General features: G+C 50.2%; 1 protein-coding gene across 1 annotated transcript in view; it reads right to left on the reverse strand.

Moving 5' to 3' along the window:
* The window catches only part of loj (logjam), an 86460-nt gene that overhangs the window by 11274 nt on the left and 48716 nt on the right, over positions 1-26470 (reverse strand). The window contains exon 2 of the mRNA XM_068351819.1: positions 12805-13001. Within this exon, the coding sequence (XP_068207920.1) occupies positions 12805-13001 (197 nt within the window). The remainder of the gene's footprint in view (positions 1-12804; positions 13002-26470) is intronic.

Genomic DNA, 26470 nt, shown 5'->3' on the forward strand with positions numbered 1-26470 from the left:
GATGTTGTCCCACCGTTGTTGGAAAGCATCTTGCCAGAGAGCCTTGGGATCCGGGACTGGGGAGCAGTACAGCGGCAGTTTGAAATTCAATGCTGTCGCGAACAGATCCACAGTCATGGAACCCCACAAAGTCAGGACTTTGTTGGCTACTTGACGATCCAAAGACCACTCGGTACTCACTATCTGAGACGCTCTGCTTAGACTGTCGGCGAGCACATTCCTTTTGCCCGGAATGAAGCGAGCCAAAAGTGGAATCGAGTGGACTTCGGTCCATTTCAGTATCTCTACTGCAAGATGGGATAGCTGTTCTGAAAAGGTACCTCCCTGCTTGCTGATGTAAGCCCCTACTGTGGTGTTGTCGCTCATCACCACCACAGAGTGACCCGCCAGGTGCTGTTGGAACTGTTGAAGGGCCAGAAAAACGGCCTTCATTTCTAGCAGATTTATATGGAGGCACTTTTCTGATTCTGACCACAGGCCTGAGGTCCTGTGGTTCAGAACGTGGGCCCCCACCCTTTCTTTGAGGCATCCGAAAACAGTATCAAATCCGGGGGGAGGACGAGAAGATCCACTCCCTTTCGTAGGTTCTCGTCTGCCACCCACCACTGAAGGTCCGTCCGTTCCGCGAGACCCATAGGGATCAAGACGTCCGGGGAATCGTGTCCTTGACTCCACCGGGACTTGAGTCGCCAATGCAGGGATCTCATTCTGAGACGACCGTTGGGAACTAGACGGACCAAGGATGAGAGATGGCCGAGGAGACGTAACCACGACTGGGCTGGGAGTTCGTCTCGTCTGAGGAAAGGACTTGCGACCTTCCTCAGCCTTGCTATCCTACCGTCGGATGGGAAGGCTTTGTGGAGATTGGTGTCCAATATTTACCATGATCCCTAGATCTTGGCAAATCCCCAGAAGTTTGTCTCAGTGTCGAAGAAGGGTTGACTCCGAGTCTGCTAGGATCAGCCAGTCGTCCAGAGGAGGAGACGGATGCCGATCCTGTGTGCCCACGAAGATATCAGGGTGAACACTCTGGTGAAAACCTGAGGTGCTGTGGAGAGACCGAAACACAGCACCTTGAACTGGTAGATCTTGTTGTCTAGGCTGAATCTTAAGTACTTCCTTGAAGACGGATGGGTTGGGATCTAGAAGTACGCGTCCTTCAGATCCAGTGTGCACATGAAGTCTCGCGGTCTTACTGCAAGTCTGACCGTGTCTGCCGTCTCCATGCTGAACGGGGTCTGCTTGACAAACCTGTTCAGAGCTGAGAGGTCGATGACTGGTCTCCAGCCTCCAGACGCCTTCTTTACAAGAAAGAGTCGACTGTAGAAGCCTGGGGACCCGTCGACGACCTCTTGGAGAACGCCCTTCTTCAACGTGGTCTCGACTTCTGCCCAAAGGGCTTGCCCTCTTGCCGATCCCATGGCAAGAGAGCTCAACGACACTGGATTCGCTGTCAGGGGAGGTAAGAGATGTTATGAACGGGACGCGATATCCTTGGTTGATCACGGAGATAGTCCAGGAATCGGCCCCGCGATATCCTTGGCTGATCACGGAGATAGTCCAGGAATCGGCCCCGAGTTGCTGCCACCTGTCCGTGCAACTTTGAAGGCATCCCCCCACTGGTGGACGTGCGGGAGGACTGCCAATCCTAGCGTTTGCGGCCTCGGCCACTCCCCCTAGGATTTTTGCCTCCCCTGGAGGACTTCTTGCTTTTCCTGTCTTTGACGGGAAAGGGCTGTTTGGACACCGTTGCCTTTGCTGCTACTGTCGGCTTCGTCGTCTTTGCAGGGCGAGGTTGTTGAGGTGCTGGAGGCTTATAGGGCTTTGATGTTAAAGCCCTCTGGAGGAGGGAGTCCTGGTTGGACTTCCTCCACCTCTCAGCCGCCTGCTCTACATCTTTCGGCTCAAACAGACTACTCCCCAAAAGGGAGGAATGTCTGAGCTTACTGACCTCGGTGTTGGGGACCTTCGAGTTGAATCTTTTAGACACCGTATCTCGGCGTTTCAGGATAGTATTAGCCCACAAGTTCGAGACTTGGTGGGCCAGAAACTCGATGGTACGAGTGCCTGAAAGAAGGAAGGTCTCCAAGGCCTTCCTGGTACTCTCTTTAGACTAGTCTTCGGATCGTATCAGGATGCCAAGAGACCCTAGCCAGATATCCAGCCACGTAGTGGCCTGCATGGCACACTTCGCTACCTTCTCCTGGCAGAGGATCTCCCTCCGAGGCCGAGAACGACACTGGCCGGTTGGAGTGTCTCTCGAGAGGGACTCCCCTGGAGAGCTCTTCCACTGAGTGGTGGAGGGGAAGAGCTAAACAAGACTCCTCCATGATCTCGAAGTACCTCCTCTGGTGGAAGAAGATTTCGGAATCGTCTTGGAGTCCTTCGACTCCGCCCTGGGAGGGATGCAGGATTCCAACAAAGATGGTGGGGGGCTCTTCTCCACCTCCACCTGAGGAGACTTCTCAGCGCGAGGTGGGGTTTCTCCCATTGGTGCAATGGGAGAACGCCTCACCTCACGTGAATCCCGAGGACGGAAAATCCTCGTCCACAGGGGATGGAGAGAAAGTCTGGGGAGGGGAGGGAGCCTCCCTCGACGACTTCCGAGGAGCCAGTTTCGTCCTTGGAGAAGTAACCACGTCGTCCACTCCTCTCTTCCTCTTCAGGGGGGCCGAGATAACCGCTGATTTGAGGCCTAGTTCAGAGAAAGCGGGCTTGAAAATCTGCGCAACCGCTCTGATCAAGGGCCCAAACCAGGGCTGCCAACTGACAGCAGTGCTGTCAGAGGCACCCTCTGGAGGGAAGGGGATCGTAAGATCCCTAGGAGTGGAAACTACAACAATGTCTGCCTGAAAGGAAGAAGCTGTGGAAGAAATGTTTCTGGACCTGTCCTGAGATTTCCCTCCCTCTGTTGAGCACGCTGTCCTGCGCTTACGGGGGGGGGGGGGGGGGGGACATGATGAGGATGACCTGACTGCGCGTTGTACTGCAGGATCTTGTGTGGGAATGCGCTGATAGGCCATTGCCTAGCTCGGGGGCGGGTGATTGCTCGCGCGTGCGTGAGCGTGGGCGCATGTGGGCGATGGCGCGTGGGCAAGCGATGGCGTGCAGGCAAAAGATGGCGACAGGGCGCGTTGGTGCGCGTTCCGGAGTCCTCAGATGGTGTGCAGCCACAGGATCCTGAAGGGCCCGTAAGGGCGAAGCCGTTGGGCGCGGGCGCGCGATGGAGACTACGGGCGATGACGCGTGGGCGAGGGATGGCGAGCAGGCGAGTTCTGGTGGCGCGTCGGCGATCGGTGCTGTGGAGGAGAGTGCTGGCGAGCAGGGGAGGATAAAGACTTCCCTCTGGAGCCCTGATCCGAAGATCGAGGGCGAGCAGGCGAGCATACAAGCGTTGGCGAGCAGGAGAGCGCTGGGGCACAGGAGATCGCTGACGAACAGGAGAGCGCTGACGAGCAGGAGACCGAAGGCGTCCATGGTGTGCATCAGGCTGAGGGCGCGCAGAGGTCCGCTGGGGAGCAGGAGATTGTGGGCGCGTAGTCTCTGGAACTGCTGGGTGAGCAGGAGATCATGGGCGTGCAGGTGAGTGCTGGCGAGACGGGTCTGCAACAGGAGGGCGCATGCACGCAGTAGTGCGCTGGCGCGCAGGAGAACGTTGGCGCACAGGGTAAACCTGGCGCTTAAGGGACTTACACACAATGTGTGAAAGCCCCTTTTGCCCCGAAGGGACCGGTGCCCGTTGGAAAACAGGATGGGTGGGCGCCTACAGCGCATCTGCAGCCAGGAAGGGCGAGGGCAGGTCAGCAGGTCTGGCAGGAGAAGGAGATCACGAACGATCTGCGGAGATGTCCAGGTCCAAAGAAGTAGCAGGAACGGTAGCTGAAGGACGAGGTTCCTCTGCGGGGACTGCGAGGATGAAGATCCAAAGAGGCGTCTCCTAACACCCTTGTGAGGAGAAGGAAGATCTCGGCAACGAAGAGGAAGGCGAGCCTTACGTCTTATACGTCCTCTGGGAGCAGCAGGCAAACCATTGGCAGTCCTCCGAAGAGGAGTCCCTGTCAGTGAACTCCCCCGGGGGGGAGAATCACCCGCAGGAGAGACCGTTGGACTTAGTTCCTCCCTCAAAGGATGTTCGGAGGGGGGAGCTAAGCCTTCAGCTACAACAGGAGCAGGGGTTTGAACACTCTCATTGGAAGCCTCTGCCACAACAGCCTCGACAATAGACAGAGGGTCAACCTCTGCTACCGCCGGTGACTGTTTGACAGCTGCTCCCAACCTGATCATGTCAAACAGGGCTTCCTTGGAGGGCGAGCCCTGAAGCCCCAAGGAAGCCCAAAGCTGCAAAAGATCATCATTATTTACATCAACAGAAGGAGAAACAATTAAATCCTCCCCCGGGGAGGAGGAGGAGCTGCCTCGCTATGGGAGGCAACTCCCTCTCCCAAACCCCGAGATCGGTCAACAACAGTACAGCCTACGCTACCACTCGACGGCCTCTCGCGAGAAGCCGACCGAGTGGGAGCTTCGGAGGAGGTTTGGGCCACGGAAGAAGAGCCCTTAGGATTTTCCTTCCTCAAAGAAACCTTTGAAGGAGAAATATTCCGTTTGGACTTCTTCTTCCGGCGCCGGGAAAACCTCTCGCACTGGGAGGTAGACCACTCCTTACATTCAATACATACGTTACCACTATCACACCGTTGACCCCTACAATTAGGGCATAAGGTGTGTGGATCCGTGTCTATTGACGACATGAAGGTCCCACAAGAGCGTTCAGGTAACCCAGGGCACTTCCGCATTGTAGAGGCCAACTTCACAACACTCTAGAAAAGAAAAAGCAAAAAGCATAGATTAAATGGCTGTCGTGTAGGCGAGGGTGACAGCGGACACGTCCGACTAGCACCCGAGCCGATAGCAAAGTGAGCTTACCACACAGGTGTGTGAGGGGGGAGGGTAGCAAACTACCCTCCCAACCCCCCGCTAACTAGCGGTGGGGTAGTAAACCCTCGTTAAAAATCTAATGGCTTGTCCTTTCAGCTACGCCGAAAGTAATTACTGTACCCACTTTAAATAGCGTGGTTTGTATTCCAGTTACGGAACAAATACAAATTACCTACGAATTTGTCATTTGTTCCGTAACTGACATACAAACCACGCTATTTAATAGGGGTGACTCACCCATTAGAAAGGGTGGACGTCCCAGCCAGTCTGGCTTTTGGCTTTGCCCGGGGGCTCGTTATTTGAGTGTGTAAGCACCCAAGAAATAAGGAGTCCCTGCATCTCGCTAGAACTTTGCTACGCAAGGACTGCGGCCTACGCAAGCTGTGTGTGAAGGTATGAAGAAGTGTGTTACGTCCTAGGAAGTTGTTCTGAAGTTCTTTAGATGGAAACTTGTAGACTAGGACTTTCCCAATACCACCTCGTCAGGGTATTGGGACGTAACAGTATTAATCTTAATACTTAGGAACACAAGGGAGCATGATTTACCTGCAGTGGTTTGAGGTCAGCTATGCAGAGAACCCAGGATGCTGCTTTCCCCAAGAGAGGGGATGATGAAGAAAAGAATAAGGGCCAGTCAAACCTTTTCATTCATGCAGACTAAAACTGGGTAACAATGCCCTCAACCTTCTGCTACTTGTTTAATAAGGAGCTTGAGGTTTTAAACCAGCTGTTGTGCAGCCACCACAGGGCCAATAGCGAACGTATCGAGTCTCCTGTGGGTCACGTCTTGCAGGTAGTGGGATGTGAATGTTGTTTGACATTTCCACACCCCAGCTTGAAGAACCTGCGTCACTGAAAAATTTCTTTTGAAGGCCAGGGACGTAGCTATGCCCCTGACATCATGTGCTCTAGGGCGACGTGACAGAGGAGGGTCTGGATTCAAGGCCAGATTAATGACCCTACGAATCCATACAAAGATGGTGTTCTTGGTGACCCTCCTCTTAGTCCTTCCTGTGCTGACGAATAGTGCTGGCACATGAGGACAGGCTGCAGCTGTTCTTTTGAGGTACAGCCTCAAGCTCCTTACTGGGCATAGTAAGAGATGGTCTGGGTCATCTGTTACAGAACGGAGACTAGAAATCCGGAAGGAGTCGAATCGAGGATCCACCACTCCAGGATTCTGAGTCTTAGCAATAAACTCAGGGACGAAGCTGAACGTTACCTACCCCCATCTCCTTGAATGGGCGATGTCATACGAGAGACCATGAAATTCGCTGACTCGTTTGGCCGAGGCCAAAGCTAGCAGGAATACCGTCTTCCAGGTTAGGTGGCGATCTGATGCCTGGCATAATGGTTCATAGGGAGGTCTCTTAAGAGACCTGAGAACTCGAACCACGTTCCATGGGGGAGGTCTCACTTCCGACTGAGGGTAGGTAAGTTCATAACTACGTATGAGTAGAGAAAGTTCTAACGATGAATAAATGTCCACTCCTTTCAGCCTGAAGGCTAGACTTAAGGCTGAGCGATAGCCTTTCACTGGCGAGACTGAAAGGCGCATTTCTTCACGCAAATACACGAGGAACTCCGCTATTGTTGGAATAGTGGCATCGAGTGGAGAGATACCCCTTCCACGACACCAACCACAGAAGACTTTCCACTTTGCCTGGTAGACTGCTGCCGAAGACTTTCGCAGGTGTCCAGACATCCTGACAGAAACTTGTTGCAAAAATCCTCTCTCAGAGAGGAGATGCTGGATAGTCTCGAGGCATGAAGTCGTAGTGAACCTACGGCTTTGTGGAAGATGTTGGCATGTGGTTGTTTGAGTAGATTGTGTCGTGGAGGGAGTTCTCTTGGTAGCTCCGTTAGGAGTTGCAGAAGGTCCGGGAACCATTCCGCGTGATGTCATAGCGGAGCTATGAGGGTCATAGAAAGATTGACCGATGTTATGGTCTTGTTGAGTACCCTCCTCGTCAGACAGAACGGGGGAAAGGCATAAACGTCGATGTTGTCCCACCGTTGTTGGAAAGCATCTTGCCAGAGAGCCTTGGGGTCTGGGACTGGGGAACAGTACAGTGGGAGCCTGAAGTTCAGGGCTGTTGTGAAAAGGTCCACAGTCGGAGAACCCCACAAAGTCAGGACTTTGTTGGCTACTAGATGATCCAAAGACCATTCGGTACTCACTATCTGAGATGCTCTGCTCAGATTGTCGGCGAGCACATTCCTTTTGCCCTGAATGAAGCGTGCCGATAGTGGTATCGAGTGGATTTCGGCCCATCTCAGTATCTCTACTGCTAGATGGGGTAGTTGCTGCAAAAAAGTACCTCCTTGTTTGTTGATGTAGGCCACTACTATGGTGTTGTCGCTCATCACCACCACAGAGTGACTTGCCAGGTACTGTTGGAACTGTTGAAGGGTCAGAAAGACGGCCTTTATCTCTAGGAGATTTATATGGAGGCACTTTTCTGACTCTGACCAGAGGCCTGAGGTCGTGTGGTGCAGCACGTGGGCCCCCCACCCTTTTTTTTGAAGCGTCCGAAAATAGCATAAATCCGGGGGAAGGACGAGAAGGTCCACTCCTTTTCGTAGGTTCTCATCTGCCACCCACCACTGGAGATCCGTCAGTTCCGCAAGTCCCATGGGGATCTGGATGTCCGGGGGGTCGTACGCTTGATTCCACCGGGACTTGAGTCGCCACAGGAGGGATCTCATCCTGAGGTGACCGTTGGGAACTAGATGAGCCAGCGATGAAAGTTGACCGAGGAGACGTAACCACGATTGGGCTGGAAGTTCTTCTCGTCTGAGAAAAGGCCTTGCGACCTTCCTCAACTTTGCTATCCTGTCGTCTGATGGGAAGGCTTTGTGGAGATTGGTGTCTATAATCATGCCTAGGTATACCAGTCTTTGAGTGGGAAGCAGTGAGGACTTCTCGAGATTTACCATGATCCCCAGATCTTGGCAAAGTCTCAGAAGTTTGTCTCAGTGTTGAAGAAGGGATGACACCGAGTCTGCTAAGATTAACCAGTCGTCCAAATAACGGAGGAGATGGATGTGTGCCCAAGAAGATACTAGGGTGAACACTCTGGTGTAGACTTGTGGTGCTGCGGAGAGACCGAAGCACAGCACCTTGAACTGGTACTTTCTGTTGTCTAGGCTGAATCTTAAGTACTTCCTTCAAGACGGATGGACTGGGATCTGGAAGTACGCATCCTTTAGATCCAGTGTGCACATGAAGTCTTGCGGTCTTACTGCTAGTCTGACAATGCCCGCCGTCTCCATGCTGAACGGAGTTTGTTTGACAAACTTGTTCAGAGCTGAGAGGTCGATGACTGGTCTCCAGCCTCCAGACGCCTTCTTTACAAGAAAGTGTCGACTGAAGAAGCCTGGAGACCCGTCGAGGACCTCTTGGAGAGCGCCCTTCTTCAACAGGGTCTCGACTTCTGCCCGAAGGGCTTGCCCCCTTGCCGATCCCATGGCAAGGGAGCTCAATGACACTGGATTCGTCATCAGGGGAGGTAGAGATGTTATGAATGGGACGCGATATCCTAGACTGATCACGGAGATTGTCCAGGAATCGGCCCAGAGTTGCTTCCACCTGTTTGAGCAACTTTGTAGGCATCTCCCCCACTGGTGGACATGCCTATCCTAGCGTTTGCACCAAGGTCTTCGCTGCTGTCGTTATTCTAGCGGTCTTGACTGGACGGGACTGCTGTGGTGCTGGAGGCTTATAGGGCTTGGATGTTAAAGCCCTATGAAGAAGGGAGTCTTGATGAGACTTCCTCCACCTCTCAGCAGCACGTTCCACATCCTTAGGCTCGAACAAGATGGATCCCTCTAGAGAGGAATGTCTGAGCCTATTGATCTCGGTGCTAGGGACCTTCTGATGGAATCTCTCAGCTACTGCATCCCGACGTTTCAGAATGGTATTTGCCCACAAGTTCGAGACTTGCTGGGCCAGAAACTCGATCGTGTGAGTACCTGAGAGAAGAAAGGTCTCCATAGCTTTCCTGTACGTTCTTTGGAGAAATCCTCAGAACGTATCAGGATACCTAAGGTCTCTAACCAGATATCGACTTGCATAGCACACTTCGCAACTTTCTCCTGGTTAAGGATCTCGGTCGCCGAGAAGGAGACCTGCTGGTTGGAGTGTCTCTCAAGAGGGACTCCCCTGGTAAGCTCTTCCAGCGAATGGTGAAGAGGAAGAGATAAATAAGGCTCCTCAACGATCTCGAAGTACCTCCTCTGCTGTACGCGAGGAGGTGGGAGGAGCTTGTTGGTGGCACTGGAACGGTTGGAGGAGGACATCTCGGAGAGCTGTAGAGAGATCTTGTCCCTGGTACTCTTAAGCCCTTGAGACCAGGGCAGTGCTGCACTGGTCTTGGAGGGTTTCTGAGTACCAAAGACATGGTCCAAGACCGTGTCCTTGCCCTCTCGAGGAGGGATCTCTGGGTCGGAAAACCCGTTGAGAGCCCCATTAGAGTCAGAACTTGCCACAACGCATGTTTTGACTCTTGCTGGTCTCCTCCTGATGTAGGACCTGCAGCGAAGTCTCCGTCTGTTCCCAAAGGCTCTGCTCGGGGAGAGTCGCGGACATTCTCTGAGTGGCTAGCTGGCTCCACCCTAGTCCTAGTAGAGGACTTCGGCAATGTTTGGGAGTCCTTAGATTCCTTCCTGGGAAGGATGTAGGACTCCAACATTGACGAGGAAGGCATGTTCCTTTCAATCCCCGCCTGAGAAGACATCTCGGCGCAAGGAGAGGTTTCCCTCATTGGTGCGATGGGGGAAAGTCTCCTCGCGTGATTCCCCTGGGGACGGGATATCTTCGTCGGAAAGGGAAGGAGAGACAGTCTGGAGGAAAGAAGGAACCTGCCTCAAAGGTCTGCGTGGAGTCAGTTTTGCCCTTGGTGAAGTTACCGCGTCTGGAACTCCTCTTTTTCTCTTCAAAGGGGTAAAAGCAGCCATGGATCTGTGCCCTAATTCAGAGAAGACAGGCTTGAAAGCCTGCGCTACGGCTCTGATCAGTGCACCGAACCAGGGCTGTTGGCTGACAGACGCGCTGTCAGACATACCCCTTGAAGGGACAGGAATTGAAGGATCCCTGGGAGGAGTCTTTATCATTGGTGGGTTCGCCTGAAATGGCTTTGGGATCCTGGACCCCTCTAGATGTTTCCCTTCTCCCACAATGCGCGGTAGTATGCGCTTGCGGGGAGGGGAATGAGGCGATGGCGACCTTGCCGTGCGTAGTTCAGCAGTCTCGTGTGCGGAAGGATATTGACTCTCGCGCGAGGGAGAGTAATGGTGCTCGCGCAAGGGAGAATACCGGGACTTGCACGCGGGAGACTGCTGGCGCGGGCACGCAGTTGATGCCTGTGATGCTCGTGGGCACGCAACAGAATGTGGGCGCAAATCCGTAGGAGAGGGTAGGCGAGAGCGCGTGGGGTGCACGTGCGTATACTCGCGGGAGAAGGCTGGCGCGCTGGTATTATCTGGCGCGTGGGAGAAGTCACTTTATTTGACTTTCCAGCAGCGCCCAGATCAACAGATCGTTGGCGCGCGGGAGATTTAACTGCTGGGCATGAGCGCTGGCGTGCAGGAGATTGCTGGCGAGCAGGTGAAAGTTGGCGGGCAGCTGGGCGTGGGCGTGTGGGCTTAGGTTCAGGAGAACGCGGGCGCGTATGTGTGTGAGGGCGTGCATAGCGCGTGAAGGAGCTGTGCTCCTTTTGGGACGTATGTGCGTGTTGGCGCATACGCCCTTGATGCCCTGTGTCAGGGTTTATTGATGGGGCCTGACGAGCTACTAGAGAGCGATCGTCAGGTTTTGTTGGCGCATAGCGTGTATCTGGGTGGCGCGCCTTGGTGTGCTCAGACGAAGCCTTGTTAGGTTTATGCAAGAAAGGTGACGGCAGGTCGGCAGGTCTGTCGGGTGGAAGGTCGACGTGTCCTTTAAAAGGACGACCTCCCACCAAAGGAGATCGAGAACGATCTGCAGAAAGGACCAATGCAGGAACAGTGATCGGTGATTGTTCTCGAGGTTCCTCTGCGGGGGACTGCATCGAAGATGTTGAACCAAAGAGGCGCCTCTTCACCGCAGGTGAAGGAAGGCCTCTCTGGCGAAGAGGAAGGCGAGCCTTGCGACGAATGCGCCCTCTGGGGCCCGTAGGGTCAGCGAGCTGACCTTCTGCAGTCCTCCGAAGAGGAGTCTCTCTAAGTGAACTTCCCCGAGGAGAAAAAACACTAGCAGGAGACTGACGTTGGGCTTAATTTTCTCCCTCGTAGGCTGAACAGAGACGGGAGAAACTAAGCCATCAGCTACCTTAGGGTATGAAAAGGCAGAGGTGATGGGTGATACTGCATTGGATACCTCTGACACCACAACGTCGACAAGAGACAGAGGATCAACCTCTGTTGGTGACGGCAATTGCTTGACAGCAGCACCCAATCGGATGTAGTTAAGCAAAACCTCCTTGGAGGGCGAACCCGTAAGCCCCAAGGAGGACCAAAGCTGAAAAAGGGGGGTTAGTGACATATCCTCCCTCGGGGGCAGAGGTGGAGCTGCTTCGCTAGGGGAAGCAATGTCATCTCTCGAGCCCCGAGGTTGGTAAACAGTACATCGGTCTCTCAAAAGAGACCTACCGAGTAGGAGCTTCGGAGGAGGTTTGGGCAACGGAAGAAGAGGCCTTGGGTTTTTCTCCTTTCAAAAAAACCTTTGAAGGAGAAATATCCCGTTTGGACTTCTTCTGTCGTCGCGAAACCCTCTCCCACTGGGAGGTAGACCACTCCCTACATTCACTAAACCTGTTGTTGCTATCACATCATTGGCCCCTACAAGAAGGACAAAAGGGCGTGAGGATTGGTCTTGACCGCCGACATGAATGTTCCACAGGGGCGGTCAGGAAACTCAGGGCAGGTGCGCATTATCGCAGAGGCCAACTTCACAAACAGAACTAGAAAAAGAAAAAGACAAAAGCATTAAATGGCTGCCAAATGACGGCGAGGATGAAAGCGGACACGTCCGACTACCATCCGAGCCGAGAGCAAAGTGAGCTCAAGTACAGGTGTGTGAGAGGGGGAGGGGGGGGGGATGCAAGCTACCCTCCCCTAACCCCGCTAACTAGCGGTGTGGGTAGTAAACCCTCGTTAAAAATTAACAGCTCGTCATTTCAGCTACGCCGAAAGTAATACTGTACCCCTATTAAATAGCGTGGTTTGTATTCCAGTTACGGAACAAATATTTGTTTGTAAGCTTAAATACAGTAAATTCTTATCAACCACATATTATTCAAATTTTAACTTTAAATCAAATACAGAACTAGGAATGGTTACATTGTGGTTTAGCCTAGTGACAAGTAAATACAGAGACAAGGAAATTCGACATAAGTTGTTTCTCAACTTAAGTCGCCTCTCCTGAAACCAATTACCGACGTAAGGCGAGGAATACAGTACCTGTATGCTGTACTGTAATTCAATGTTTTGCTGATTGAGGTGAATTGCATTCACAGTTACACAAGTGCAAATACACTATAACTCAAAATACATAAAACCAATCAGTTATATAAGACAAAATACTGTACAGCACAACATGTTCGGTTATATAACAGGAGAGACTACATTAAGATGGATAGTGTTACGCAATTCAAATTTCAAAACCTTGTGAACTACTATCGTGGCTTTTTTCTTTCTCTCAAGACTTGTTCTATATTTGGTGTTACAGTATATAGTAGATAAATACAGTACTCATAAAGAATGCTTTATGGAATTTCAGAGCCTCCACCCTGCAATATAAGATGACCCAAATTCCATATATTCTAATCACTATATTTATTACATAACATAGACATTAACTATTATCAAAGTAGAAAAATTTCTCACCTGAATGTTGTCATATATAAATTAATCAGTTTTCCCGAAAAACGTGAAAACTGATTATCAATGCAGACACCATAATATCCCCCAGTCTTAGCCACTTCTTCATATTCAGACGACTGTTTCCATGTATAAGGATGAACTATCTGCCCTTGTGGATCACGTACAGCTAGACCTGCCATGCCGTCTCCACCCTTAAGTACCTAAAAAGGAGACAATGGTATACTTTTAAAAGATAAAAGAAATATACAGGTACTTTCAAAATACATATGACAAATTTAAAGTAATATGATATTTTAATTATAAAATAAATTTTTGAATATACTTACCCGGTGAATATATAGCTGCAACTCTGTTGCTCGACAGACAAAAAAAAACTGTACAAAAAACTCGCCAGCGATCGCTATGCAGGTTGCGGGTGTGCCCATCAGCGCCAACTGTCGGCCAGATACCATACTCCATGTAAACAAAGACTCAATTTTCTTCTCATCCCACTGCGTCTCTATTGGGGAGGAAGGGAGGGTCATTTAATTTATATATTCACCGGGTAAGTATATTCAAAAATTTATTTTATAATTAAAATATCATTTTTAAATATTTAACTTAGCCGGTGAATATATAGCTGATTCACACCCAGGGTGGTGGGTAGAGACCAGTTAAATATGTTTACATCTTATGAGCTAAGAGTTTTTATTTCATTTTAGAAGTTATCAAAATAACAAAAACAAAATAAATAGGTACCTGGTAAGGAAGTCGACTTAGACGATTACTCTGCCTTATAAGTACGTCTTCCTTACGGAGCCTCGCGATCCTCTTAGGATGCTGACAGACCCCTAAGAGCTGAAGTATCAAGGGCTGCAACCCATACAACAGGACCTCATCAAACCCCTAATCTGGGCGCTCTCAAGAAATGAGTTTGACCACCCGCCAAATCAACCAGGATGCGAAAGGCTTCTTAGCCTTCCGGACAACCCATAAAAAACAACATTAAAAACATTTCAAGAGACAGATTAAAAGGATATGGAATTAGGGAATTGTAGTGGTTGAGCCCTCACCCACTACTGCACTCGCTGCTACGAATGGTCCCAGTGTGTAGCAGTTCTCGTAAAGAGACTGGACATCTTTCAAGTAAAATGACGCGAACACTGACTTGCTTCTCCAATAGGTTGCGTCCATTATACTTCGCAGAGATCTATTTTGCTTAAAGGCCACGGAAGTTGCTACAGCTCTAACTTCGTGCGTCTTCACCTTAAGCAAAGTTCGGTCTTCCTCACTCAGATGTGAATGAGCTTCTCGTATTAACAATCTGATAAAGTATGACAAAGCATTCTTTGACATAGGCAAAGATGGTTTCTTAACTGAACACCATAAAGCTTCAGATTGGCCTCGTAAAGGTTTGGTACGCTTTAAATAGAACTTAAGAGCTCTAACAGGGCATAAGACTCTTTCTAGTTCATTGCCTACGATCTCCGATAAGCTGGGAATATCGAAAGATTTAGGCCAAGGCCGAGAAGGCAGCTCATTTTTGGCTAGAAAACCAAGTTGCAGCGAACAAGTGGCTTTTTCCGACGAAAATCCGATGTTCTTGCTGAAGGCATGAATCTCACTGACTCTTTTAGCTGAGGCTAAGCATACCAGGAAAAGAGTCTTAAGAGTGAGATCTTTCAGGGAGGCTGATTGTAACGGCTCAAACCTGTCTGACATGAGGAATCTTAGTACCACGTCTAAATTCCATCCAGGGGTAGCCAAACGACGCTCCTTGGTGGTCTCAAAAGACTTAAGGAGGTCTTGCAGATCTTTATTGTTGGAAAGATCTAAGCCTCTATGCCGGAAGACCGATGCCAACATGCTTCTGTAGCCCTTGATAGTGGGAGCTGAAAGGGATCGTCCTTTTCTCAGGTATAAGAGAAAATCAGCTATTTGAGCTACAGAGGTACTGGTCGAGGATACAGAAACTGACTTGCACCAGTCTCGGAAGACTTCCCACTTCGATTGGTAGACTCTAATGGTAGATGCTCTCCTTGCTCTAGCAATCGCACTGGCTGCCTCCTTCGAAAAGCCTCTAGCTCTCAAGAGTCTTTCGATAGTCTGAAGGCAGTCAGACGAAGAGCGTGGAGGCTTTGGTGTACCTTCTTTACGTGTGGCTGACGTAGAAGGTCTACCCTTAGAGGAAGACTTCTGGGAACGTCTACTAGCCATCGAAGTACCTCGGTGAACCATTCTCTCGCGGGCCAGAGGGGAGCAACTAACGTCAACCTTGTCCCTTCGTGAGAGGCGAACTTCTGCAGTACCTTGTTGACAATCTTGAACGGTGGGAATGCGTAGAGATCCAGATGTGACCAATCTAGGAGGAAGGCATCTATATGTATTGCTGCTGGGTCCGGGACTGGGGAGCAATAGATTGGAAGCCTCTTGGTCAGCGAGGTTGCAAAGAGATCTATGGTTGGTTGGCCCCAAGTGGCCCAAAGTCTCTTGCACACATCCTTGTGGAGGGTCCATTCTGTTGGAATTACTTGCCTTTTCCGACTGAGACAATCTGCTATGACGTTCAAGTTGCCTTGGATGAACCTCGTTACTAGGGAGATGTCTTGACCTTTTGACCAGATGAGCAGGTCCCTTGCGATCTCGTACAACGTCAGTGAGTGGGTACCTCCTTGTTTGGAGATGTACGCCAAGGCCGTGGTGTTGTCTGAGTTTACTTCCACCACTTTGCCTCGAAGGAGATACTCGAAGCTTTTCAAGGCCAGATGTACTGCCAACAGCTCCTTGCAGTTGATATGCATGCTCCTTTGACTCGAGTTCCACAGACCTGAGCATTCCCGACCGTCCAGTGTCGCGCCCCAGCCCAAGTCCGATGCGTCCGAGAAGAGAACGTGGTTGGGAGTCTGAACAGCCAGGGGAAGACCCTCTCTTAGGTTGATATTGTCCTTCCACCAAGTCAGACAAGACTTTATCTTTTCGGAAATCGGGATCGAGACCGCTTCTAGCGTCTTGTCCTTTTTCCAGTGAAAAGCTAGATGGTATTGAAGAGGACGGAGGTGTAGTCTTCCTAGAGACACAAATTGTTCCAGGGATGACAGCGTCCCTACCAGACTCATCCACAGCCTGACTGAGCAGCCTTCCTTCTTCAGCATCTTCTGGATGAATAACAGGGCTTGATCTATTCTGGGGGCCGACGGAAAAGCCCGAAAAGCTAGACTGTGAATCTCCATCCCTAAATACAGAATAGTTTGGGATGGGACCAGCTGCGACTTTTCCAAATTGACTAGGAGTCCCAATTCCTTGGTCAGATCTAGAGTCCACTTGAGATCCTTCAGACAGCGACGACTGGAAGAGGCTCTGAGAAGCCAGTCGTCCAAATAAAGGGAGGCTCGGATGTCCGATAAGTGGAGGAATTTGGCCACATTCCTCATCAGCCTTGTAAACACGAGAGGAGCTGTGCTTAGACCAAAGCACAGGGCCCGAAACTGGTAGACCACATTTTCGAAGACGAATCTCAGAAAAGGTTGGGAGTCTGAGTGAATGGGGACGTGGAAGTAGGCGTCCCTTAGGTCTAGCGAGACCATCCAGTCTTCCCTTCTGACCTCTGCTAAGACTGACTTTGTGGTCTCCATGGAGAACTTCGTCTTTGTGACAAAGACATTCAGAGCACTGACGTCTAGCACCGGTCTCCACCCTCCTGTCTTCTTTGAAACTAGGAAGAGACGGTTGTAAAATCCCGGTGATCGAAGGTCCGAGACTTTGACCACCGCTCCCTTCTCTAGCAAAAGAGACACTTCCAGTTTCAGGGCTTGTCTCTTTTCTTCCTCTCTGTACCTGGGAGAGAGATCGATGGGAGACGTTGCTAGTGGGGGTTTGCGTACAAAAGGGATTTTGTACCCCTCTCTAAGTAACTTTACAGATTGTGAATCTGCGCCTCTCCTCTCCCAGGCTTGCCAGAAGTTCTTGAGTCTGGCTCCCATTGTTGTCTGAAGTTGCGGGCAGTCAGACTCTGCCCTTGGAGGACTTGGGTCCTTTCCTCTTCCCTCGTTTCCCTTCGGCACGAGCACCTCCTCTGCTGGAGGCTCTGCCACGAAAGGGCGGAATAAAGCGAGACGCTGGAGTGTCTATCCTCGGTCTAGCAGATAATGTAGGCAAAGGGGGAGCTTTGCGAGCTGAGGACGCAACAAGATCGTGGGTGTCCTTCTGAACTAACGAAGCGGCAATTTCCTTTACCAAGACTTCCGGAAACAGGCACTTGGAAAGGGGAGCAAAGAGAAGTTCAGATCTCTGGCATGGTGTAACTCCAGCAGACAGGAACGAACAGAGAGACTCTCGCTTTTTCAGGACTCCGGACGTGAATGAGGCAGCTAGCTCATTGGACCCATCACGGACGGCCTTGTCCATGCAGGACATAATGAGCAAAGAAATATCCTTATCTGTCGAAGAGATTTTCCTGCTCAGGGCTCCTAAGCACCAGTCTAAAAAGTTAAAGACTTCGAAAGCCCTAAAGATCCCTTTAAGAAGGTGGTCCAGGTCCGATGGTGACCAACAAATCTTCGAGCGTCTCATGGCAAGGCGGCGGGGAGAGTCTACAAGACTTGAGAAGTCGCCCTGGGCAGAGGCAGGAACTCCCAAGCCGAGAACTTCTCCCGTGGCATACCAGACGCTCGATCTAGAAGAGAGTTTAGATGGGGGAAAGGCAAATGCTGTCTTCCCTAAACTCTTCTTGGACTCTAACCAGTCTCCTAACAGCCGCAAAGCTCTCTTGGATGAGCGTGAGAGGACGAGTTTAGTAAAGGCAGGTGCGGTAGAAGGCATGCCTAATACAAACTCTGACGGCGGAGAACGAGGAGCCACAGAAATAAAATGGTCAGGAAACAACTCTTTGAATACAGCCATGACTTTTCTAAAGTCCAATGATGGTTGAGTTGCCTTGGGCTCGTCCAGTTCTGACTGTTGATCGTCTTGTTGTTCAGCAACATCCTCATCAGATAGTTCCTCATCCGAAAACTGATGAGGAAACGGCAACGGAGTGGGTAACGTCTGGTTCGCTGAGTCCGGTCGCACTGGTGCATGCGTGACGGAGCCGGACGCAACGTCATGGAACTGCTGCACAGTCTGTGAACTGTCAACAACCATGGGAGCGCGAGGACGCACAGCGTCCACCTGAGACTGTCTAGACCGTCTGGGTTGTGCAGTCGAAACCACACCGGGTTGCGGAGGTTGACGCACCGCGTCAAAACAAGTCACCTCTGATGGTTGTTGAACGTCCTGAACGTCAACAACCACCTCCGAGCGTCGCTTAACGTCAACGTGCGGCTGGCAACCCACACTGGGTCGCATCGGTGGAGGAACCACCTCAACTGGTAGACGCGAGAAGGTTACCTCAGCGTCAACAGGACGCACAACCGATCGCTTGGAAGGTTGTTGGCCAGAAGGTTCAGCAGCAACCTTCTCCGCATGAAAGTCCTGCATCAAGGACGTAAGCTTGGACTGCATGTCTTGCAGCAAAGCCCATTCAGGGTCTACGGGAGCAGGTGCGGTAACAGACGGGGTTAGCGACTGAAGCGGTACCGCTTTGCCTCTCTTAGGCGGTGAGCAGTCATCAGATGACGGCAACGAGTCCGAACTGACCCAGTGGCTACAACCGGGATGTTGGACTTGTCCTGAAGGGACCGACTTACGCTTTAAAGGTCGTGAGACCTTGGTCCAAAGTTTCTTACGAGAAACACCTTCAGACGACGAGGTAAAAACGGGCTCTATCGTCTTACGTAGGTAGGGGCGATCTTGGGGAGATACGCCTGATACCATGGAGGGAACGTCTGTTCGCTGATCAAGGCCTCTCGAACCCATGCGTCGTACGACATTGCTTCTCCCCTGGGCTTGGGAGCTTGCAAGAGGTCCCGGACTAGGAGGACGACAGGCACGAACAGACTGTTCACAACACTTTCACTAGGCACTTTATCACTTCCCGCGGCACTTTGGCACTTTAGCTCCTTAACATCCGCCATGAGTTGATTGCGGTCACTTGCAAGGGACTCGACTCTCTCCCCCAGGGCATGGATAGCACGCATCATGTCAGCCATCGATGGTTCCTGAGTGCCAGGAGGGGGGTTAGGAACAACCACTACAGGGGAAGGAATAGGTTGTGGGGCATGAGGAGAGGAAAAATCTATCGATCTAGAAGAGCTTCTCCTAATTCTATCTCTCTCTAGCCTGCGTGTGTACTTCTCAAATTCGACAAAATCGAATTCCGAAAGGCCCACGCATTCCTCACACCGATCTTCCAATTGACAGGTTTTACCCCGACAATTGGAACAAACAGTGTGAGGGTCGAGAGAAGCCTTCGGAAGACGCCTAGAACAGTCCCTAGCATTGCATTTTCTAAACTTGAGAACTTGTGAAAGGTCAGCCATTTTGAATTGGTCAAGGGAAAATTCCAAAAAAACGATCAAAGTCATCAACAATGAATCCGTTACAAAAAAGAGTTCAAGGATTTATTTGAAGAAAAACCCTGCACAGCGAAAGCTCAAAACCAGAATAGTATAGTACTTCACCAAAGATGATGGGAAAAACTCCAGGTTTCAACAGCGAGTAAAGTACGTCTTGTCGACACGTCGACAGAGAGAAAATTGAGTCTTTGTTTACATGGAGTATGGTATCTGGCCGACAGTTGGCGCTGATGGGCACACCCGCAACCTGTATAGCGATCGCTGGCGAGTTTTTTGTACAGTTTTTTTTTGTCTGTCGAGCAACAGAGTTGCAGCTATATATTCACCGGCTAAGTTAAATATTTAAAATTGTATTTTTCCTAACGATACAAACCTTCAGCTCTTTTATAAGGAACATACATTCGGGGAACTGGAAGACTAGCCATAAGAATTTTTGTGAGGTGTAACTACCCAACACTAGTTAGGGAAGGAGGGTTGGGTGGTAGCACTGGCTACCTTGGTCACACACACACCTGTGTTTTATTGTCACTTTTGCTTGCAGGCAGAACTTACCGGGAGATAGGTGATAGCGGGCCAAATCTGTATAGAGCTCAAGGTTTGTATCGTTAAGAAAAATACAAATTACTTTAAGCTTGTCCATTGTTCTGACACTAAATAAAAACCCTTTCGGTCTTTATTAGGTGGGCTAAGTCCTAAGCAACGGGCTTTTGACCCGGGATTTTCATCGTACGTGCTCTGCACCTATGAGTGAAAAACCTGACACCTAGCTAAACTCTAATGTGCAATAGCAAGTTTTAGCGGCCTGAGCTATCTGTGTGATTGTGCAATAATTTGTGACTAGTCTAGGTAAGAATTCTCAGAAACATGATATTTTAATTATAAAATAAATTTTTGAATATACTTACCCGGTGAATATATAATAGCTGCAACTCTGTTGCTCGACAGACACATACATAAAAAACTCGCCAGCGATAGCTATGCAGGTTGCGGGTGTGCCCACCAGCGCCAACTGTCGGCCAGATACCACTCTCGATGTAAACAAAACCTTCAATTTCTTCTCATCCCACTGCGTCTCTATTGGGGAGGAAGGGAGGGTCATTTAATTTATATATTCACCGGGTAAGTATATTCAAAAATTTATTTTATAATTAAAATATCATTTTTAAATATTTAACTTAGCCGGTGAATATATAATAGCTAATTCACACCCAAGGAGGTGGGTAGAGACCAGAGTTAAATATGTTTACATCGTATAAGCTAAGAGTTTTTTCATTTTGACAGTTATCAATATAACAAAACCAAAATAAATAGGTACCTGGTAAGGAAGTCGACTTAGACGATTACTCTGCCTTGTAAGTACGTCTTCCTTACGGAGCCCAGCGATCCTCATAGGATGCTGACAGACTCCCAGGAGCTGAAGTATCAAGGGCTGCAACCCATACAACAGGACCTCATCAAACCCCTAATCTGGGCGCTCTCAAGAAATGACTTTGACCACCCGCCAAATCAACCAGGATGCGAAAGGCTTCTTAGCCTTCCGGACAACCCATAAAAACAACATTAAAACATTTCAAGAGACAGATTAAAAGGATATGGAATTAGGGAATTGTAGTGGTTGAGCCCTCACCCACTACTGCACTCGCTGCTACGAATGGTCCCAGTGTGTAGCAGTTCTCGTAAAGAGTCTGGACATCTTTCAAGTAAAATGACGCGAACACTGACTTGCTTCTCCAATAGGTTGCGTCTCTCGAGAGTCTTTCGATAGTCTGAAGGCAGTCAGACGAAGAGCGTGGAGGCTTTGGTGTACCTTCTTTACGTGTGGCTGACGTAGAAGGTCTACTCTTAGAGGAAGACTTCTGGGAACGTCTACTAGCCATCGAAGTACCTCGGTGAACCATTCTCTCGCGGGCCAGAGGGGAGCAACTAACGTCAACCTTGTCCCTTCGTGAGAGGCGAATTTCTGCAGTACCTTGTTGACAATCTTGAATGGTGGGAATGCGTAAAGATCTAGATGTGACCAATCTAGGAGGAAGGCATCTATATGTATTGCTGCTGGGTCTGGGACTGGAGAGCAATAGATTGGAAGCCTCTTGGTCAGCGAGGTTGCAAAGAGATCTATGGTGGGTTGACCCCAAGTCGCCCAAAGTCTCTTGCACACATCCTTGTGAAGGGTCCATTCGGTTGGAATTACCTGACCTTTCCGACTGAGACAATCTGCTAGGACGTTCAAGTCGCCCTGGATGAACCTCGTTACTAGGGAGATGCCTCGATCTTTTGACCAGATGAGCAGGTCCCTTGCGATCTCGTACAGAGTCAGTGAGTGGGTACCTCCCTGTTTGGAAATGTACGCCAAGGCCGTGGTGTTGTCCGAGTTGACCTCCACCACCTTGCCTCGAAGGAGATTCTCGAAGCTTATCAAGGCCAGATGAACCGCCAAAAGCTCCTTGCTGTTGATATGCATGCTCCTCTGACTCGAGTTCCACAGACCTGAGCATTCCCGACCGTCCAGCGTCGCGCCCCAGCCCAAGTCCGTGGCGTCCGAGAAGAGAACGTGGTTGGGTTTCTGAACTGCCAGGGGAAGACCCTCTCGTAGGCTGATATTGTCCTTCCACCGAGTCAGACAAGACTTGATCTTTTCGGAAATCGGGATCGAGACCGCCTCTAGCGTCTTGTCCTTTTTCCAGTGAAAAGCCAGGTGGAATTGAAGAGGTCGGAGGTGTAGCCTTCCTAGCGAGACAAATTGCTCCAGGGATGACAGCGTTCCTACCAGACTCATCCAAAGCCTGACTGAGCAGCGTTCTTTCTTCAGCATCTTCTGGATGGAGAGCAGGGCTTAATCTATTCTGGGGGCCGACGGAAAAGCCCGAAAAACTTGACTGTGAATCTCCATCCCTAAATACAGAATAGTTTGGGATGGGACCAGCTGTGACTTTTCCAAGTTGACTAGGAGTCCCAATTCCTTGGTCAGATCTGGAGTCCAATTGAGATCCTTCAGACAGCGATGACTGGAAGAGGCTCTGAGAAGCCAGTCGTCCAAATAAAGGGAGGCTCGGATGTCCGATAAATGGAGGAATTTTGCCACATTCCTCATAAGCCTCGTAAACACGAGAGGAGCTGTGCTTAGGCCAAAGCACAGGGCCCGAAACTGGTAGACCACATCGTCGAAGACGAATCTCAGAAAAGGTTGAGAGTCTGAGTGAATGGGGATGTGGAAGTAGGCGTCCCTTAGGTCTAGAGAGACCATCCAGTCTTCCTTCCTGACCGCTGCTAGGACTGACTTTGTGGTCTCCATGGTAAACTTCGTCTTTGTGACAAAGACATTCAGAGCACTGACGTCTAGCACCGGTCTCCAACCTCCTGTCTTCTTTGATACTAGGAAGAGACGGTTGTAAAACCCCGGTGATTGAAGGTCCGAGACTTTGACCACCGCTCCCTTCTCTAGCAAAAGAGACACTTCCAGTTTCAGGGCTTGTCTCTTTTCTTCCTCTCGGTACCTGGGAGAGAGATCGATGGGGGATGTCGCTAGAGGAGGTCTGCGTACAAAAGGGATTTTGTACCCCTCTCTGAGCAACCTCACAGATTGTTGATCTGCGCCTCTCTTCTCCCAGGCTTGGCAGAAGTTCTTGAGTCTGGCACCTACTGTTGTCTGAAGTTGCGGGCAGTCAGACTCTGCCCTTAGAGGACTTGGATCCTTTCCTCTTCCCTCGTTTCCCTTCGGCACGAGCACCTCCCCTGCTGGAGGCTCTGCCACGAAAGGGCGGGATAAACCTGGACGCAGGAGTGTCTATCCTAGGTCTGGCAGACAAGGCAGGCAAAGGGGGAGCTTTGCGAGCCGAGGACGCAACTAGATCGTGGGTGTCCTTCTGCACTAAAGACAAGGCAATTTCCTTAACCAAGACTTCAGGAAACAAGCACTTAGACAAGGGCGCAAAGAGTAGCTCGGATCTTTGGCATGGCGTCACTCCTGCTGACAGAAAAGAGCACAGGGACTCTCGTTTCTTAATGACTCCGGACGTGAATGAAGCGGCAAGCTCGTTGGACCCATCACGGACGGCCTTGTCCATGCAGGACATAATGAGTAAGGAAACATCCCTATCGGCAGAAGAGATTTTCCTACTCAGGGCTCCTAAACACCAGTCCAGGAAGTTAAAGACTTCAAACGCCCTAAATATGCCTTTAAGAAGGTGGTCCAGGTCCGAGGGTGACCAACAAATCTTCGAGCGTCTCATGGCAAGGCGGCGGGGAGAGTCTACAAGACTTGAGAAGTCGCCCTGGGCAGAGGCAGGAACTCCCAAGCCGAGAACTTCTCCCGTGGCATACCAGACGCTCGATCTAGACGAGAGTTTAGATAGAGGGAAGGCAAATGCTGTCTTCCATAAACTCCTCTTGGTCTCTAACCAATCGCCTAACAGCCGTAAAGCTCTCTTGGATGAGCGAGAGAGAACGAGTTTAGTAAAGGCAGGCATGGTAGCAGGAACGCCTAAGACAAACTCTGACGGCGGCGAACGAGGAGCCACAGAAATAAAGTGGTCAGGGAACAACTCTTTAAAAACAGCCATGACTTTTCTAAAGTCCAAGGATGGTTGAACTGCTTTAGGCTCATCTAGTTCTGAAGGCTGATCCTCAGGTTGTGGTTCAGCAACGTCCTCATCTGACAGTTCCTCATCCGATAACTGATGAGAAAACGGCAAAGGTGTAGGCAACATTTGACTCGCAGAATCCGGTCGCACAGGTGCATACGTGATGGAGCCGGACGCAGCGTCCTGGAACTGCTGAACAGTCTGGGAACTGTCAACAACAACAGGTGCTCGAGGACGCACAGCGTCCACCCGAGACTGTTTAGACCATCTGGGTTGTGCAGTCAACACCATACCGGGTTGCGGAGGTTGACGCACCGCTTCAAAACAAGTCAACTCTGATGGTTGATGAACGTCCTGAACGTCACCAATCGCATCAGTGCGTTGCCTAACGTCAACGTGCGGCTGGAAATCCACACTGGGTCGCATCGGTGGAGGTACCACCCCAACTGGTTGACGCGAGAAAGCTACATCCACGTCAACAGGACGCACAACAGAACGCTTGGATGGCTGATGGCTAGTAGGGTCAACGGTAACCTTCTCAGCGTTGTAGTCCTCCATCAAGGACGCAAGCTTGGACTGCATGTGTTGCAGTAACACCCATTTAGGGTCTACGGAAGCAGGTGCGGTAACAGACGGGGTTAGCGAATGAGACGGCACAACTTTGCCTCTCTTAGGCGGCGAGCAGTCATCAGATGACGGCAACGGGTCCGAACTGTCCCAGTGGCTACATCCGGGACGTTGGACTTGTCCTGAAGGGACCGACTTACGCTTTAAAGGTCTGGAGACCTTGGTCCAAGGTTTCTTACGTGAAACACCTTCGGACGACGAGGTAAAAATGGGCTCTCTCGTCTTACTTAGGTAGGGGCGATCTTGGAGAGATACGCCTGATACCTTAGAGGGAACGTCTGTTCGCTGATCAAGGCCTCTCGAACCCATGAGTCGTACGACATTGCTTCTCCCCTAGGCTTGGGAGGTTGCAAGAGGTCCCGGACTAGGAGGACGACAGGCACGAACAGACGAACCCTCGAGCGCAACACTGTTCACAACACTTTGCGTAACACTAGGCACTTTGACACTATCCTTCGTGGCACTTTGGCACTTGAGTTCCTTTACGTCTGCCATGAGTTGATTTCGGTCACTTGCTAAAGACTCAACTCTCTCCCCCAAGGCATGAATAGCACGCATCATGTCTGCCATCGACGGTTCCTGAGTGCTAGGAGGGGGGTTAGGAACAACCACTACAGGGGAAGGAATAGGTTCAGGGGCATGTGGAGAGGAAAAATCTACCGACCTAGAAGAACTTCTCCTTACCCTATCTCTCTCTAGTCTGCGTGTATATTTATCAAATTCGATAAAATCGAATTCCGAAAGGCCCACGCATTCCTCACACCGATCTTCCAATTGACAGGTTTTACCCCGACAATTGGAACAAACAGTGTGAGGGTCGAGAGAAGCCTTTGGAAGACGCCTATGACAGTCCCTAGCATTGCACTTTCGAAACTTGGGAACTTGAGAAGGGTCAGCCATTTTGAATTAGTCAAGGGAAAATTCCAAAAACGATCTAAGTCATCAACAATTAATCCGATTCAAAAAAGAGTTCAAGGATTTATTTGAAGAAAAACACCTGTACTACGAAAGCTCAAACCAAATTAAAGTACTTCACCAAATATGATGGGAAAAACTCCAGGTTCAACAGCGAGTAAAGTACGTCTTGTCGACACGTCGACAGAGAAGAAATTGAAGGTTTTGTTTACATCGAGAGTGGTATCTGGCCGACAGTTGGCGCTGGTGGGCACACCCGCAACCTGCATAGCGATCGCTGGCGAGTTTTTTATGTATGTGTCTGTCGAGCAACAGAGTTGCAGCTATTATATATTCACCGGCTAAGTTAAATATTTAAAAATAGGAATCTTCGAAATAACCATAGATGTTATCCAATCCCACCTTGCCAGGGGTTATGGGGATGCAACAAGTATATATCTCTATACCAGGTTACACAAGGGAAATGGTTTTACCTGCAGACAAATGAGGCCAACTCGCAGAGTACCGTAGGTGCGGTTCCCCAGAGTTGGGAAGATGAACGAAAAAAAAAAGCCAGTCATTTATCCCAGACTTAATCTTGGGTAACCTCTGCTCTCCACCATCTGCTAATAGTCCTTCAAGGAGCCTGAGGTGTTTAAACCACTTGTTGTAAAGCCACCACAGGGCCAACAGAGGATGTGTCCATGTTCCTGTGGGTCATATCATGCAGGTAGTGGGCGGTGAAGGTTATTTGACGATTCCACACATCCGCTTGTAGGACCAGTGTCACAAAGTAGTTTTTTTTTAACGCTAGGGACATACCTATGCCCCTAATATGATGAGCTTTGCGTCGTCTCATTTGTGGAGAACGACATACCTATGCCCCTAATATGATGAGCTTTTGTGGAGAAGGATCGGGGTTCAACGTTCGGTCTATGACCTTATGAAACCAAGTAGAGATCGTGTTCGTGGTGATCCTTCTCTTGACCTTCTTCGTGCTGACAAAGAGTGCTGAAACTCGGGGGCGAACTTTAGTGGTTCTCTTGAGGTAATACCTCAAACTCCTCACTGGAAAAAGTAGCAGTTAATCTGGATCACCGGATATATTACAAAGACTCCTAATCAGGAAGGGCCTGA

This window comes from Palaemon carinicauda, chromosome 28 (genome assembly GCF_036898095.1).
Source record: "Palaemon carinicauda isolate YSFRI2023 chromosome 28, ASM3689809v2, whole genome shotgun sequence".
Lineage (NCBI taxonomy): Eukaryota > Metazoa > Arthropoda > Malacostraca > Decapoda > Palaemonidae > Palaemon > Palaemon carinicauda.